We start from the raw sequence: 15,262 nt of genomic DNA, 5'->3' as shown, positions 1-15,262 counted from the left end.
AAGCCATCGCTCAGCCCCGGGAGGAATGAGAGAACCGCGCAGCCCCCGCTGTGATGCCGTGACGCGCCCTTGCAGACGCCCGCCTGCGGCTCCCAGTGGATGGGGGGAGCCCCACGGCGCCCTCTGCCCCGGGTTCAAGCTGATTCAAACACTCCCAAGGCCAGACGACATGTACCGCCCGGGCCACCAGGCCACGTTCTGCCCGCGCGCCGGCGTCACAGTAAGCAGCGCAGAGAAGCCCAGTTTTCCTACCGAACTTTTATCTTCTCTTTTCAGCGTGGTCCTTCCCCAGAGAGCGTTGACTCCGTCCACCGCCACCAGGAGGCGGAACCTGCCCGCACGGCTCTGCCCCTTGAGCTCCTTGAGCACAACCCCGACGGCGTCCGTGGCGTTCTTCACCCGCGTGAGGCCCTGCAGGGGAGAGAGGCGGGCTGGCGGTCCCAGAGAGGCGGCCGGGTGGGGGCAGAGGACCCAGCCACCGTCTGCTTCCATACCTGTTCCACCACCTCTCCCAGAGGGCTGCCTTTCTCCGTGCTCTCCCGCTTGTTCCAGATGTACTTCTCTTGAACTTTTATCTAAAAACAAACAAAAACCAAAAAAGGTACTCGGCCCAAAGACGAACCCATCTGTAGCTGAGAAGGTAGGAGGGGAAGGTTGCCTGAGTCTGTTTTCACATATTTTTTCCCTCCCTCCCTCCCTTCCTTCCTGTAGGCTCCACACCCAGCACAGGGCTTGAACTCAGGAACGTGAGATCAAGACCCAAGCTGAGATCAAGAGTTGGAGGCTTCACTGACCGAGCCCACGTCGGGCTCTGTGCTGACAGCTCAGAGACAGGAGCCTGTTTTGGATTCTGTGTCTTCCTCTTCTCCCCAACCCCCCCGCTTCGCGCGCACTCTCAAAAATAATTTAAAAAAAAATTAGGGGCGCCTGGGTGGCTCAGTGAAGTGTCTGACTTTAGTTCATGGGTTCGAGCCCCACATAGGGCTGTGTGACAGGTCAGAACCTGGGACCTGCTTTGGATTCTCTCTCCCTTTCCCTCTTGCTCTCTCTCAAGTAAGTAAACTGAAAAATAAAATAAAGACCGTCCAGCATCAAGCTTCCGGGAGTCTCGTTACCTGACTCAAGAAACGGTCATTGGTGGTTTTGAAGTTCTTCAGCCAGATGGAAGCCTGTACGGGCTGGTCCAGGCGCTGCCGGTTGTGGGTGGACGGCAGGAGCCCCCGGCAGTTCTTCACCCAGAGGTGAGCTGCAAACACGCTGGGAGTCACAGCAGGCAGCAGCTGAGTGCACACAACTCGAAGTACTCTCTGCCTCTAAGCTGAGGGAAGTGGCTTTAGCTTCCCGTATACAGTTGACCGTCTGCCTATAACTTCTGACCCCCAAAACGTAACTACTAATCGCCTACTACTGACCAGAAGCCTTCCTGATAACACAGAGTCAAGTAACACACACTCTGGCTGTGTATGTGTTGCCTACTGTATCCTCACAGTAGAACGAGCTAGAGAAAAGAAAATGTGAACAAGAGCATCACACCCACAATACATAACATCCTCCGAGAAATCGGCTTGGAAGTGGACCCACACAGTTTAAACCGTGCTGGTCAAAAATGCACGGCCTACTTCTTAAGGCCTCCTTGCCTCAGAGGGTCACTTTGGGGCTGGCCCACATGAGCTGAAACCTCGTTGCAGTTAGGACACGCGCATCACGTGGCAGAAGGGTGACTGGAGCGTCCTGGCAGGTTTTAAAGGGAGTCAAGAAAACGCAGCTGCGCACGCAACCCTGTACAAATGGCTATACGCAAAGGAGGGGGTGCTGAGACCCTAGAATGCCGATGGACAGCGTGTCAGGGGACCCTGGGGACTCAGAACTGCTTGCTGACCGCAGCAGAGCGCGTGCTGATGCCGCGCACAGGTGCTTACACTCTTGGGTGCCACGTCACCACAAGGACGCCAGGCCAAAGCGCTCTGTTCTTACCGTAGAAGCTCCGGGAAGCTGCCGCGGAACTTGCTGCTGCTGCGCTGCCCTCACCTCGCGCCCTGCCTGTGGCCACTGTGTGGCCGTGACCGAGTGGCTCGCATTGGCCTGCGTCGGAGCATAGGCCTGAGGCCTCCCTGGAGCCCCTGCGGCCCCCAGACCCGACCCGGCTGCATGGACAGCGAGGAGAGGAAGCCCTTACCATCCGGAACGTGTAGGATGAGCCAGTCCTGCTTTGCACAGAAATGAATCACGTGGCAAAGACTGAGGGTTTTTCCTGTCCCCTTCTCCCCGTCTAAAGCACTGGGGTTAAAGAAAATATCACCGGAAAGGACACTTCTGTCAAAAACAGCATTTTTGAGAGGCAGCGTGAGCAGGGGAGGGGCAGAGAGAGAGGGAGACAGAATCCGAAGCAGGTTCCAGGCTCTGAGCTGTCAGCACAGAGCCCAATGCGGGGCTTAAACCCACGATCTGGGAGATCATGACCTGAGCTGAAGTTGGACGCTTCACCGACTGAGCCCCCCAGGCGCCCCCCAGATAACACTAAGATTTCCCCTTCCCCCCGCTGGCCCAGGACGGCCCTGGCAGGCCAGAAAGGATACAGAGAACATACCGCACAGCGGGGTGGGCAAAATTGGTGTTTTTCAGGTAACGCAGAAGCTCCAGGGCCGGCTTCCTCACCATCAGACAGGCTTCGCTGAAAGTTTTCACCTAACAAACAAGGATGGGAAGGGAGCATGAGGCGTGGGGCCCACTGAGCCCGAGAGACCGGCCAGAGCACCTCAGCACCTGCTTTCCCTTTATTCACTGAAGAGATGTTTGGTTGGTATTGAATATGAAAATCTATCCATATAATTTAGCTAAAATCTGAGACACAGTGTCCCACACCAAATAACACAATAGTCACCTTTTGATTATTTCTATTAATGAAGCAGAGATAGTACATGGTTAGTTGAAATCTACAAATAATCTATGGACATCTTATAACATAGCCGTGCATGCCAGTTAGGATTAATGAGTATTAAAAGAATATAAAATCCTTAACAAAGTTATCGGACACATAGTAAGTATTAAATAAATGTTAATTGTTTTACTTTTTTAATGTTTATATTTTAGAGAGACAAGAGTGCGAGCTGGGGAGGGGCAGAGAGAGAGAGAGAGAGAGAGAGAGAGACAGACAGACAGACAGACAGAAAGACAGACACAGAATCCGAAGCAGGCTCCAGGCTCTGAGCTGTCAGCACAGAGCCCGACTCTGGGGTCTGAACTCACAAACTGTGAGATCATGACCTGAGCCCAAAGTCAAGACGCTTAACCAAGCCCCCTGGGTGCTCCTAGATGTTGTTTTAAATCTATTTTTAGCTAGTTTTTATTACTAGAACCATCTGGCTATTTCTCTAGAAACATATACGTGACGCTCAGGAGCAGGTGTGACCAGCCGCTGCCCAGCCCGTGCCGGACACACGGGAACACAGACATGCCCGAGAGCTGACACAGAAAGTTCCATCCCTTCTTGTCTCTTGTCACCAGGAATGCTTTGGTGGAAAAATCTGGGAAGCACAGATATGTGTGCAGTACTGTGCACATAAAGTATTTAATACCGTCTACTGACAAGAACAAATATCCAGCAAGTATCTGCTCACAAGTATACCAGATAAGGATTAAAATTGTGTGGATATTTTCTGAAGAAATCCTAACCACACAACTTGACTGGAGAAGGACTTGAGAGGCAAGTTCAAACTTAATGGAAAGTGAAACTTTCAAAACCACGATACAGATGTTAAAACAGAAACGCCATATTAGGCAATATGACAGCACTACAGCACACAAACAGTGGGGAGGAGTCGCTTCACGTAAATGGAAATCATGGAAGGAATGTGTGAGTAATTCCCTGCGGAGCACTGTGGTCAGGCCGGTCTGGAAGCAACCGGAGACGCTCAGCGTTGGGCCCGCACAGCGCTCCAGTCAGAGGCCTCATTGTGAACGGTTCAAGGGCCCTGACAGACCATCTTCCGGCGACGCCCTAGTTCCAAATTTGCGCCGCCCCCCGGCCCCCCCTCGCCCCAATTTAACAGCTTTGATGACAGGCTGTTCATGGTCTAGAGTGAGCTCCCTCCTAGGGTCTCATCTAATCCCTGGGAACGAAGCACACGGAACGAGCGCCGTCCTCTGGCTCCTGAGCTACAGACGACCTGCGCCATCAGGCCTGGTGTTTCAGAAAGAAGGAGAGTAACGCAGCAGGATCAGTCAAAAGCACCAGTCATGCCACAAGCCACGCCTGCAGCTCATCATGAATTCTTTCAATGTCTATAAAGCAACCCAAGATGACATCTTTGGGTTGAAGTTACAACCACGAAACTACATTTTCTGAAAATCCAGGAGAATGAAGAACAAAAATGCATCTAATCCAAGTATCACTTCTGTTTGGCTCTGCATCATGGTTCTGTTTTCTAGAACGTGGGGATCATTCTCCGAAGGTTTGGCTAAAGCAGATATTAAATTCATTATAAATTATTTGAATGCCACCATTTCTAGGAATCAGTTAGGTGGGTAACACGAGGAAAACAGTGTCACAGGCTTATCTGAGGACACCTATCTGCCTCCCGGTGGTTAGTCACAGACAGGGACTTAATGATGGTGACAGTGCTATTTACAAAAGAGAATCAATAGCTGAATTCATCTGTTTCAGATTCAAATTTCATCTTTTACAGTTTTCTACCCATTTCATCCCCCCTCCCCCCTCAGCAGCTTGGGTTCTGAGCCCCGCCCCCCGGCACCTGCATGGAGAAGCGAGGCGGCAGGCTGTGGGGGAACAGCGTCCTCATGTCCTGGAGGGGGATGTCGTAGTGCAGACCCTCGTGCTGCTCCGCGTGCCTGGCCTGCGGAGCAAAAACGCAAACAGGTGTAACGGGGCCACAGACAGAATGACAGACACTGAGATGCAAAGGGCCTGCTAGACCGTGTGAACGAAACTTCATCTCTCGGGCTGGAAAAGAGGTCTTTTCATTTTTCGTTTTTTTTTTTGACTTAAAATATATATATTTTTTAGGGGCGCCTGGGTGGCTCAGTCGGTTGAGCGTCCGACTTTGGCTCAGGTCATGATCTCATGAGTTGTGGGTTCAAGCCCCGTGTCGGGCTCTATGCTGACAGCTCAGAGCCTGGAGCCTACTTCAGATTCTGTGTCTCCCTCTCTCTCTGCCCCTCCCCTGCTCACACTGTCTCCCTCTCTCTCTCTCAGAAATAAAAAACTTAAAAAAATAATATATTTTTTAAAATGTTTATTAAAAAAAATAACAAAATGTTTGTTTATTTTTGAGATAGAGAGACTGAGCGCAATCAGGGGAGGGGCAGAGAGAGGTAGACAGAGAATCCTAAACAGGCTGCATGCTGTCAGTGCAGAGCCTGACGTGGGGCTTGAACCCACGGACTGTGAGATCATGACCTGTGCTGAAATCAAGAGTTGGATAGTTAACCAAATAAGCCACCCAGGTGCCCCTAAAATTGTTTTCAGTTTTTGTTTTGAGAGAGACAGAGAATCCGAAGCAGGCTCCAGGTTCCAAGCCATTAGTGCAGAGCCTGATGTGGGGCTCAAACCCAGGAACCGTGAGATCCTGACCTGCACTGAAGTGGATGGTTAACTGACTGAGCCCCCCGGCGTCCCAGCTGTCTCATTTCTTAGACAAACAACGCCGACTGTCGCCCCCAAATTCACAGTGTGCATATAGAGCTGCTGTTGGCCCAAATGGCGAAGCCAGTTGCTCAGCAACGTAAACCCTGCATGTGGAGGTAAGTGAGTCCTCGCCATCTGGATTCTTCTGTGCCGGGTATGGAGATGGTCCAGTCATGTGACCCAATCATCTGCATACCGCTGTTTCCATAGAAACCCCGGAGGACCCAAGATAAAGAGACTAGTTACCGGGAGAGCTCAAACACACTTCAGTGGCTTCCTTCACTCATTCAGTTGATTTTATGCCTCCAAAGCAGGTGAACTGGAGACGTAAACACACCCCGCCAAGACGGTGCCTTGGGTGCCGGGCTGTTTTCTCCCGTCTGCGTGCACAGCGTCATCGGGGTGGGGTGGCTCGGGGACAGGCCGGGTACAGAAAAGGAGAACCGTGGGTTCCCTTCACGCTTAAACCCGGAGCACACGACTCACGGCGCCAACGAGAGGCTCCCATTGTGCTGGGCAGGACAGCGGACATCATCAGCGGCCTGGCGGGGCCCGTGGCAGAAGACGCGACCCTGGGCACTGCCGGGGCCCCCACTTCTGCCGTCACCACCACGTTCCATGCTGTTCTCCGCACATCGAGTCAGTTCCCTTCCAGACACTAGGAAATGCACTCAGGAAGGTGGGAAATAGCCCCAGGGAGACTACTGGGAACACCGGGCTCTGTACCCGCCCTACGACGTGGTCTTGGGCCAGCAGGTTGATTTCGTTAGGACTCTCCATACCGGGCTGGTGAACTATGGCTGCTACCCATCTTGGCAAATAAAGTTTTACTGGAACACAGACACCCCTCCCTCAATTATGGCAGAACTAAGTAGCTGTGACAGAGACCACTTTGGCTCATAAGCCTGGAAGAGTCAGCAAGGCATCAGCAAGGAGAAGTCTGTCAACCAGCAAGAGCGACGACCTCCGACTTAAGTGTTTACTGTGTACCCGCTTCATGGCGGGCAAAATGCTGGGCACGAGCAAACTTGTGTGGCCTGGCCCGCCATGTGTTAGGTCACCGGGCCTGGGACAGAGACCTGCCTGGTCTCCCCGGCTCTCAGTTTTCCCGACACAGAGGATGATAGCCACACACTGTAAGACTTGAAGAAAAGCGCCACAGGCGCTAGCAACTCACCGGGTCCTTCTCACTGGTGCGGGAAACCGCTCTGGGGCGATCATCTGGGGCCTGGTTACCTGGGTGAGCAGCAAGGCTTCGGGAGCCCTGGGACCCCGTGTCCAAAAAGCGTCCTGGGTCCAACTATAAAAAAAACCATTTTCACGTTTTTGAGTTAGTGCCTGCTACAAACAGACTTCAAGCCACATCCACAACAGGGACACTGGTACACATTTTGGTTTTAGGTCAAAAGAATGCTTAGTTTCCTAATTCTCTAAGTCCAATCCCGTTCCTCATACTCGGACTCTGTCGCGGCTCTGCTGGGGCAGGGCTCTGTCCCACGTGGAGGCAGACAAGTCTCCCGGGGACCGTTCAGGAGCACAGGACGGCCACGGCCACGGCCAGCCTGGGGCAAGGCGCTCTTGCAGTGCCCTCGTCCACAGCCAGGGTCAGCGGCTGGGACCGCCCACTTCTCATTTGCCAGGGGGTCAGTTCAGCGTTCCTGGGTGGTGTCAGGCCACTTCCCTGCTGGCTGTGCCCCAGAACCCTCTCTGGTTGTGTATAATGAGGGGTGAAGGAGATCACCTTGTGGGCAACTCCGCACACAGACACCCCAAACTGAGGAGTGGTCGGGCTGGGGGGTGAGATTTCAGAGACAGATCTGAGAAAATGCTGGAGACCCCCCCCAAAACTGGGCTTCAGGATAACAGGCCTTCCAAAGGGATGAGAAGATTCACTGCAGGGCTGGGACGGGGAGTCTACACAGAAAGCGACGAGAAAGGCCGGCTGAAGCCCCCGCGGCCACGACCACCACACAGGGGCCCCGAGTCTGATTCGGATGTGGGCAGGGGTCAGCTTGCTTCCTGACCAGCTGCACGTTAAGTGTTTGGCTGGGAGACAGATCTTTGGGAATATGAGGGAAGCCGCTGCAAGACTTCGAGGCAAAAACACGAGCTAGAAAGCTGTCGTGGAACCCAAACGGGCGTCCTTCTGTGGGGTGGCCCCTCCACGTGGCGGACCGTCACCCACATTACCGCTTCCCGTGTTCGCCACAGACTGTCTCGGGGACGCGGCGGGAGCAAGAACAGAACAGAACACCGACGACACAGGCGGTGTCGCGTTGTGAAGCCCGCGAGAGTTCAGGGCCGGCTCAGCACGGCCGCCTGAATGACAGGCCCCGGCAGTGACCTGCTCCACTCTCTCAGTCCTACCAGAGACAAAGTGTCAGGTCTCTAAAAAGAAGAGGGGCAAACACAAAATTAAAGATATTCCAGGGCCACAAGGTGGTGGTGTTTCTACAGGAATCCTAGGATTTTATTTTTTTAGTTAACTGCTTTTTGCAGCAAATTAAAACCTAGCAAAATGGATTCCTTACTTCTTACAACATGGTACCTGGCATCGCCGAGATGGTGTTGTGTCTGCGGGCAAGCGGCCATGTGCGCCACCACCTCTGCATACCGCCGCACGGCTCCAGGATGAGCCCCGTGCAGTTCCTGAGCAGAGCAGCACTCAGGTTTTTAGAGGGAGTAAGCACGCACGAGCAGGGGAGAGGGCAGACGGGGAGAGTGAGAATCCCAAGCAGGCTCCATATGCGGCACAGAGCCTGACATGGGGCTTGATCCTACACCCCATGGGTCATGACTCGAACTGGAATCAAGAGTCAGACACCCAACGGACTGAGACCCCGAATCAAGGGGACTTTAAATCAATCTACAGAAAGCACAAAATCCTCCCTGACCTCTCACTGCAGTTTGGAACCAGGTCTGCCTTGTCTGCCCCTGAGGGAGAACAAAGTCTACTTTAACGTAATCAGCTGAGGCCAGAACCCGTCCCTCTGCTGGGCCTTGCTTTACGTTTTCCCATCTGATTCTCTCACGATGGCTCATTTTCCTGCACAGGGTTCCACATGAGCCCTGGGAAGAGCAGCCCCCCCGGCAGGAAGGGCCCCCCTCAGACCGTCTAAGCTGTAACTGAAAGAGCAGATGGAGGTGACAGGCCTCCCGGCCCGGCTCGCAGCCGTCAGCACTCAGGTCGAGGGGCTCCCCGGGGGCCCCCAGTTACTGGGGACTCTGCTGCTGGGTCCTGAGCTCCCGGAGAACACGGGCCGCACGAGGCAATGCGGCACAGTGTTTCCGGCCGCGGCGGTGCAGTCAGGCCAGGGAGCCGGGCTCCGCGGCGTCGCATGTCTCCCCCAAGCAACTGGCTTCTCCTTCCCAGCCCTCAGCTGCCGCCTCCGCGAGGCAGCAACATCCCTGCTTCCGGGGCCGCGCACGCAGATGAGGGGAAACACAGCACTTAGCACGGTGCCTGGCACGTAACCAATGCCCGACACGCCACAACCGTCAATGGCGCGCGAGTCCCCTCAGAATCCTGTGTACCTGCCCCCATGGCAGCTACTGAGAAAATACGTGCTCAATAAACAAAAGCAAGAAGAAAAGAGACACGATGGTCTATTTTATGTATGATTTATTATTTTATTCAACTGTCAGATGCTAAAAGTCTAAATAAGCAACTTATTTTTTATAAGTGACTCCATTTTGGGCACTTTAAAAGAAATATTTATTTTGAGAGAATGAGTGCGAGTGGGGAAGCAGCAGAGGGGGAGGCCGAGGGAGGGAGAGAGAATCTCAAGCAGCCTCCACGCCCAGCATAGAGTCTACGTGGGGCTTGATCTCATGAATGGGGAGATCCTGCCCTGAGCTGAAATCAAGAGTCTGATGCTCAACCAACGGAGCCACCCAAGTGCCTCAGCAACTCATTTTCCTTTTAATGCTTCATTAAGGGACCATATCATTAATCCAGTTAGACATTAATAAAGTTAATAAAGAACTGCAATCAAGCTTATTTATTCAACGTTAATCCTCCAACAACCGGGTGAATCTCGAGCACAGCTGCTCTACTGATACCTGTCACCTGAAGGTATGCAGGGCGGCCTGGAGCCAAGTGCACGGCCGAGGAGGGGAACTTGTAATCAGAAGCGCGGGCCAACCCAAGTTCTCCAGAGACTTCGTTCTGGAAACACTGGACCCATCTAAAAAGAAGAAGCCCGCCCACAGACAGCGTGACAGAGCTTTGAGGTCAGTCAGGACTCACCTGCCAGGCCCCGGAGATCAGCCTCGTCACCCTGCTCAGCATCATCGCTGCAATCTGCAACAGTGAAAAGGGAAAGTCACCTGCATGATGCATTTGTACCTAGAACACATCCGGAATGGCTGCAAACTGACAAAAAGAAAAAGGGCAGAAGACACAAGGAAGACTTTTCAAAGGAGACAAATGGCTAGTAAACCCATGGAAAGATTTTCATCCTCATCACACATCGGGGAAATGGACGTGAGAGCCAGCATGGAGCGCTCCCTTGCAGTCAGCATGTGTCGCAGAGGCTGGGAAGCCCCGGGGGGACACCGTCACTGGGAGCACAAATACAATTATCTTGGAAAACGAATTTGGCGTTATCTTATAAAGGGGGAAGTATTTGGGTCTATGACTCATGTATTCTATTTCTTGGTATTTATTCTAGAAAAGATTTACGCATGTGCACTGGGAAATATGTATAGCACCATTCACATTACAGTAGGAATCATCAATAGCTGTAAAAAGCCAAAATCTCCACTGATGGAGGGGCGGGTACAGGCGGTGTGGGCATGCAGTGGGCGGCCGCACAGCAATCACAGGGGCAGCTGCAGTTACACGCACGGCAGATGAATCTCAAAAAGTAACACTGCGTATAAACTGCTTTATGCAGCATGATGTAATTAATATAAAATTCAAAAATGTAAAACTTCATTCATTCACTGCGGACCACACATACACGTAGTGATACACGAAGAGAGAGGCGGGTGAAGGATCAGCACCCGCAGAACACGGCTGACTCTCAGACCGGAGGGAAGGACTGTGCAACGGACAGCAAGAGTGGGAATGATCTATTTCTCGCGCCGGATAATGGGGACAGGCATTACTTTTGTATCTTGTGTGGTTTTTTGTTTTTTTTTTTTAAATTCATTTGTATGTTGGAAATATCTCAGAAAAATAACCCTAATCTTGAGAGCTGAAAGATGTTTAAAATACTTAAATGCGACTCTCAATATAACATAATTAAATCTAATCTCCAGGTAACTCTTCACCTCCTTTTGGCTAGTAATTTTCACCTTTCTTACAGCCAAAATCTTTGAAGCCCCAGCAGTGACTGAGAGCCTGCTGTGTGTCAGACCCTGTGAACAAGGTGTCCTGGGGGGGAGGGGGGCTTCCCAGGAAAGAGATGACACAAACCCCTTTGAATTTCAAGTCCACCAGTCATTCAAAGCACGTGATGTGCTTCCACAGGCCGCGTGGCGCACAACACCCAGGGATGGGCCAGGCGGGCATGGTCCCTACTGAGGCGGGTCCCTTCTGCCCGTGGCACTCCAGGGCTCCGGGCCATGTTTGAAAACCAGCGGTCTGTCTATAAAGCAGCAGTTCCCAAAAGGAGTTGGGTGAATGCAAACTAGTCATAAGATGCACCCACCTCCTTGGCTGAGAAATCGGAGACACGCTGAACAGCCATTCATTTCTTGAACGATTACAACACACTGCATGTTTCATATTTGAAGTCGTTGAGAAAAACCAGGGAAAGGTATTTCATTTTAACCCAAATTCACTCGGTCCTGGAGCCCCAGGATGCTGTCGCACAACACTGACCGCACTTTCCTGGATGCTGGGCGAGCAGGCAGTGGCCGTGCGCGAGCACCCAGGCCTGACGGTGATGGTGCCCTTAGGCCGCAGGCAGACGGGAGGCCCCTGTGGTCTCCTGCTCCTCGGCTGTTCTGAACCCTGTGTCCCATGGCCACACACCCCTCCCACGCCACCGGCCAGGACTGCGCCGAGGGGCGAACGGCCAGGCCTCGGGCTGCTGGCCCCTGAGCGGCCGGCCGGGAACCTGGATTGCAGGAGGGTCCCCAGCACCCCATAAACGGGAGGAGTGGCTCACTGCGTCTACACTATACAAATAGCATGCATGGTTTAGGCTGAACACCTGCTTTCCTTCTGGGTATCTGGAATTTCAGCAATGCTGAGCAAATGAAGGCTACATGACCCCAATTCCAGGCACCGTGCCTTTAAGGAGTGTCCCTGGCGGCAACACTTCATGCACACAGTCACAACCTGCGGAAGGAACTGTGCCCTGTGTGCTTCTACCCGGAAAGGACTCGGCAGCCGTGCCTCGTCTGCTCGGCTTTGCCAGCCGCCTCCCCCTGGGCTCATCCAGCGCGGCCTCCTTCCGCCGGAATGCATCGTGGCCGAAGTACGACTCTGCTGACCTCGAAGTCCTCCTAGGGAATGAGAAGCTGGGGGTGGTCTTGGCAACTCACACCTCCCAGCAGCCGTCACCCCCCGACACTGACCACCATGTGGTGCCCAACACCGCCCAGTGCCCACCTCCGACCAGCTCGATGTTCTTAACCTCAACTCTTCTGAATTGTGCCCTAAACTACCTGAGCTCTGCCTCCAGCACCGTCTTCCCCTTCCACAACAGCTAACCGCCAGGCCACAGCAGCTCACTCCCAACCCTAAGCCCTCCACTCAACCTGGATCTTCTCTACTCCAAAACTACTTAGGACCCCAAAGTGACTCCAACAATGTGTGGCCCACGCCAACACCCTGCTTCCCTGATCTTCCCAATGTATCCCCCCATACAACCACTAATAAGGGACAGTTGTGGGTTACAGCTTTGGAGGAGGGCTGGGTCCCAGAGAGAAAAGAGCAGATGACAGGGTCCTGAGGTCAATTCTTCTCCTAGGTGGGCCTGTGGTCATCGGGGCCATTATTCTGACCATGATTTAGGCAGAACAGGAAATGCTCATCAGGAAAACATGACCAGCTTTCTATACCAGACCACTATCATCTTGCATCCATATTGTAACTGGTCTACCCAGTTCTAGCCATGAACTTCTCCAATCCATTTTTTTCTACTGGAGTCTTGCTTAAAATCCTTCAATATTTCCCCACTGCTTTTTTAAAAAGGGGATGGGGGAGGGGAAGAGCAGAGAGAGAGAGAGAGAGGGAGGGAGGGAGGGAGAGAGAGAGAGAGAGAGAATATCCCAAGTAGGCTCTATGCTCTGTACTGAGCCTGACTCGGGGCTCAATCTCACAACTTCATGAGATCATGACCCTTCCTGAAATCAGGAGTTGGATGCTGCACGGACTGAGTTACCCAGGTGCCCCTCCCCACTGCTTTTAAAAGTAACGGCTACATACATATACACACACACACACCTTATATAAGAATAACAAAAGTTACTTTAAAAAGGGGGGGGCAGGGAATCTCAAAAGTTTGATTTCAAAGCAAACAACCTGGACTAAACCACATCTCCCAGGTCTTTTAAAATATCTGTTTGCAGCAAAAATCTTATCAGCAGGCCAAACGAATGCAGGAGAGAGGAATACTTGCTCATTCTACTTATCAAGGCACACACAAATCAGGGCATTGGAACATAGAGGCTCAGAGCTACTTGTACTATGAAAAATTTGAGTACTGATTTATCCTTTCAGTCCTTTTCATGTCTTTCGCATGAACACAAATTAAACACACTGCTTATTACTATAAAGTAATTAAGGGGCAGATTTCCTATTAAACTTGACTGATAGTACAAGAGGTAAAGAATTATTGGTCCGGATGGTGGTGACGGCCCACAAATGTGTGAGTATGTTTGAGATCACAGACCTTTGCACTGAAAAATGATGTTAAGTCAGGGCCGCCTAGGTGGCTCATTAGGTTAAGCATCTGACTATTGATATTGGCTCAGGTCATGATCTCGCGGTTCCTGATTCAAACCCTGTGTCCAGCTCAATGCTGACAGCTCAGAGCCTGGAGCCTGCTTTGGATTCTGTGTCTCCCTCGCTCTCTGCCCCCATCCCCCTCATGCTCTCGCTCTCTTTCTCTCTCAAAAATAAATAATAAACATTAAAAAAAATTTAAATAAAATAGGAGTAAATCTTTGTGACCTTGTATCACGCAATGCTTTCTTACTGACAAAAATAAAAATAGATACTTGGACTTTATCAAAAGTGGGAATTTCTGCTTCAAAGGATACCATGAAGAAAGTAAAAGACAAACTCCAGAATGGGAGAAAATATCTGCAAATCATATCAGATAAAGGACCTGTATCCATAACATATAAAGAACTCCTTACAACTCAACAAAAAGACAATCAAACTCAAAATAGACAAAGGATTTAAACAGGCATTTCTCCCAAGAAGATATATGTTGGCCAAGAAGCACTTGAAAAGGTGTTTAACACCATATGTCATTAAGAAAATGCAAATCAAAAATGTAATGGGATACACATTACAGTCAAAGGACAGCTAAAATCAGAACAGACAGTGTTGGGAGAGGGTAGAAAACCCGGAACCCTCACACGTCGCTGATGGGATTGTAAGATGGTGCCAGCTACTTTGGAAGAGTTTGACGGCTCCTGAAAAGATTAAACACGTAGTTGCCAAATGACCTGGCGATTCTACTATTCATCCGGTTATACACCCAGGAGCCATGAAAACATACGTGCACACAAAAACGTGTTCACAAATGCTCACGGCAGCATTATTTCTAATAGGCAACATGTGGGACAATGCAGATGTCCATCAAGTGACGAATGAATAAAAACCCAGGGTGGGGAGTCTTATTCAGTAATCACAATAAATGAAGTTCCCGTAAATTCCAATGCTACAGCAGGGATGAATCCTTCGTTACAGGCAAACAGGATCACAGAAGACCACCTGTGTGCTCCATTCTGGTCCTACTACATGACAAATGTCCACAACAGGTCAATCTACTGAGACAGTAAACGAGATCAGTGGCTGCCAGGGGATGGGGGCGGGGAGGGCGGAGAGTGACTACTGCCGGGTTGGCTTCCTTCCGGAGTGACGAGCCTGTTCTACAATTAGGTAGCAGTGATTACACAGCTGTGTGAATATACCAAAAACCCACTGAATTGTATACTTTAAAGACACTGAAATTTATGGTTTGTGAATCTTAATAAAGTCATTATTAAAAAGGGCCCCTAGTTAGCCATATGAAAATGGCAACAGCAGAAACTGAGACGTGGGGATTCCTACGTGTGAGACGCCACGCGCCGTGTCATCTCGCCATCACAGCACCCTGCTGAAGCCATGTACCGGCTGCTGCGGCCCAGCAGACCACCCCAGACTCAGGGGCTTAAAATGAGAACTTGTTATTGCTTACAAGGCTACGGCTGCCGGCCGGTTCATTCTTGCTGTGGCCCAGGTTTGGCTACCGCTGGTGGGGTCCTAATGCATCTGGGGTGGCCGGCCAATCAAGGGTGGCCTTAGCTGGGACGACAGACTCTGCTCCACACTGTCTCTCATCCTAGACCAGTGTGGCCTGACTTGTCATAGCGGTGGCCAAAGCCCAAGCGAGCCAAACACTGAAGACCTCTTCAAACCGGGCTCAGAACCAGCAATCTGTCATATTC

At 51.5% G+C, this 15,262-nt stretch overlaps 1 protein-coding gene across 3 annotated transcripts in view; it reads right to left on the bottom strand.

The window, feature by feature from the left end:
* DAP3 (death associated protein 3) overlaps window positions 1-15,262 on the bottom strand; it is a 28,012-nt gene that overhangs the window by 4,087 nt on the left and 8,663 nt on the right. The window contains exons 2-9 of one of the 3 annotated variants that reach the window (XM_039251393.1): window positions 9,894-9,947; window positions 6,822-6,944; window positions 4,752-4,853; window positions 2,588-2,685; window positions 2,177-2,313; window positions 1,116-1,246; window positions 495-575; window positions 253-411 (exon numbers count right to left, since the gene is read on the bottom strand). In XM_039251393.1, coding sequence (XP_039107324.1) covers window positions 253-411; window positions 495-575; window positions 1,116-1,246; window positions 2,177-2,313; window positions 2,588-2,685; window positions 4,752-4,853; window positions 6,822-6,944; window positions 9,894-9,938 — 876 coding nt within the window. In that variant the 5' untranslated portion in view covers window positions 9,939-9,947. Of the gene's footprint in view, window positions 1-252; window positions 412-494; window positions 576-1,115; window positions 1,247-2,176; window positions 2,314-2,576; window positions 2,686-4,751; window positions 4,854-6,821; window positions 6,945-9,893; window positions 9,948-15,262 lie in introns of all 3 variants that reach the window. The other 2 variants (XM_039251395.1, XM_039251394.1) reach the window with 2 other exon arrangements.

Source organism: Hyaena hyaena, unplaced genomic scaffold (genome assembly GCF_003009895.1).
Source record: "Hyaena hyaena isolate Hyena2069 unplaced genomic scaffold, ASM300989v1 scaffold_385, whole genome shotgun sequence".
NCBI lineage: Eukaryota > Metazoa > Chordata > Mammalia > Carnivora > Hyaenidae > Hyaena > Hyaena hyaena.
This window is presented reverse-complemented; position numbering and strand designations above follow the sequence as displayed.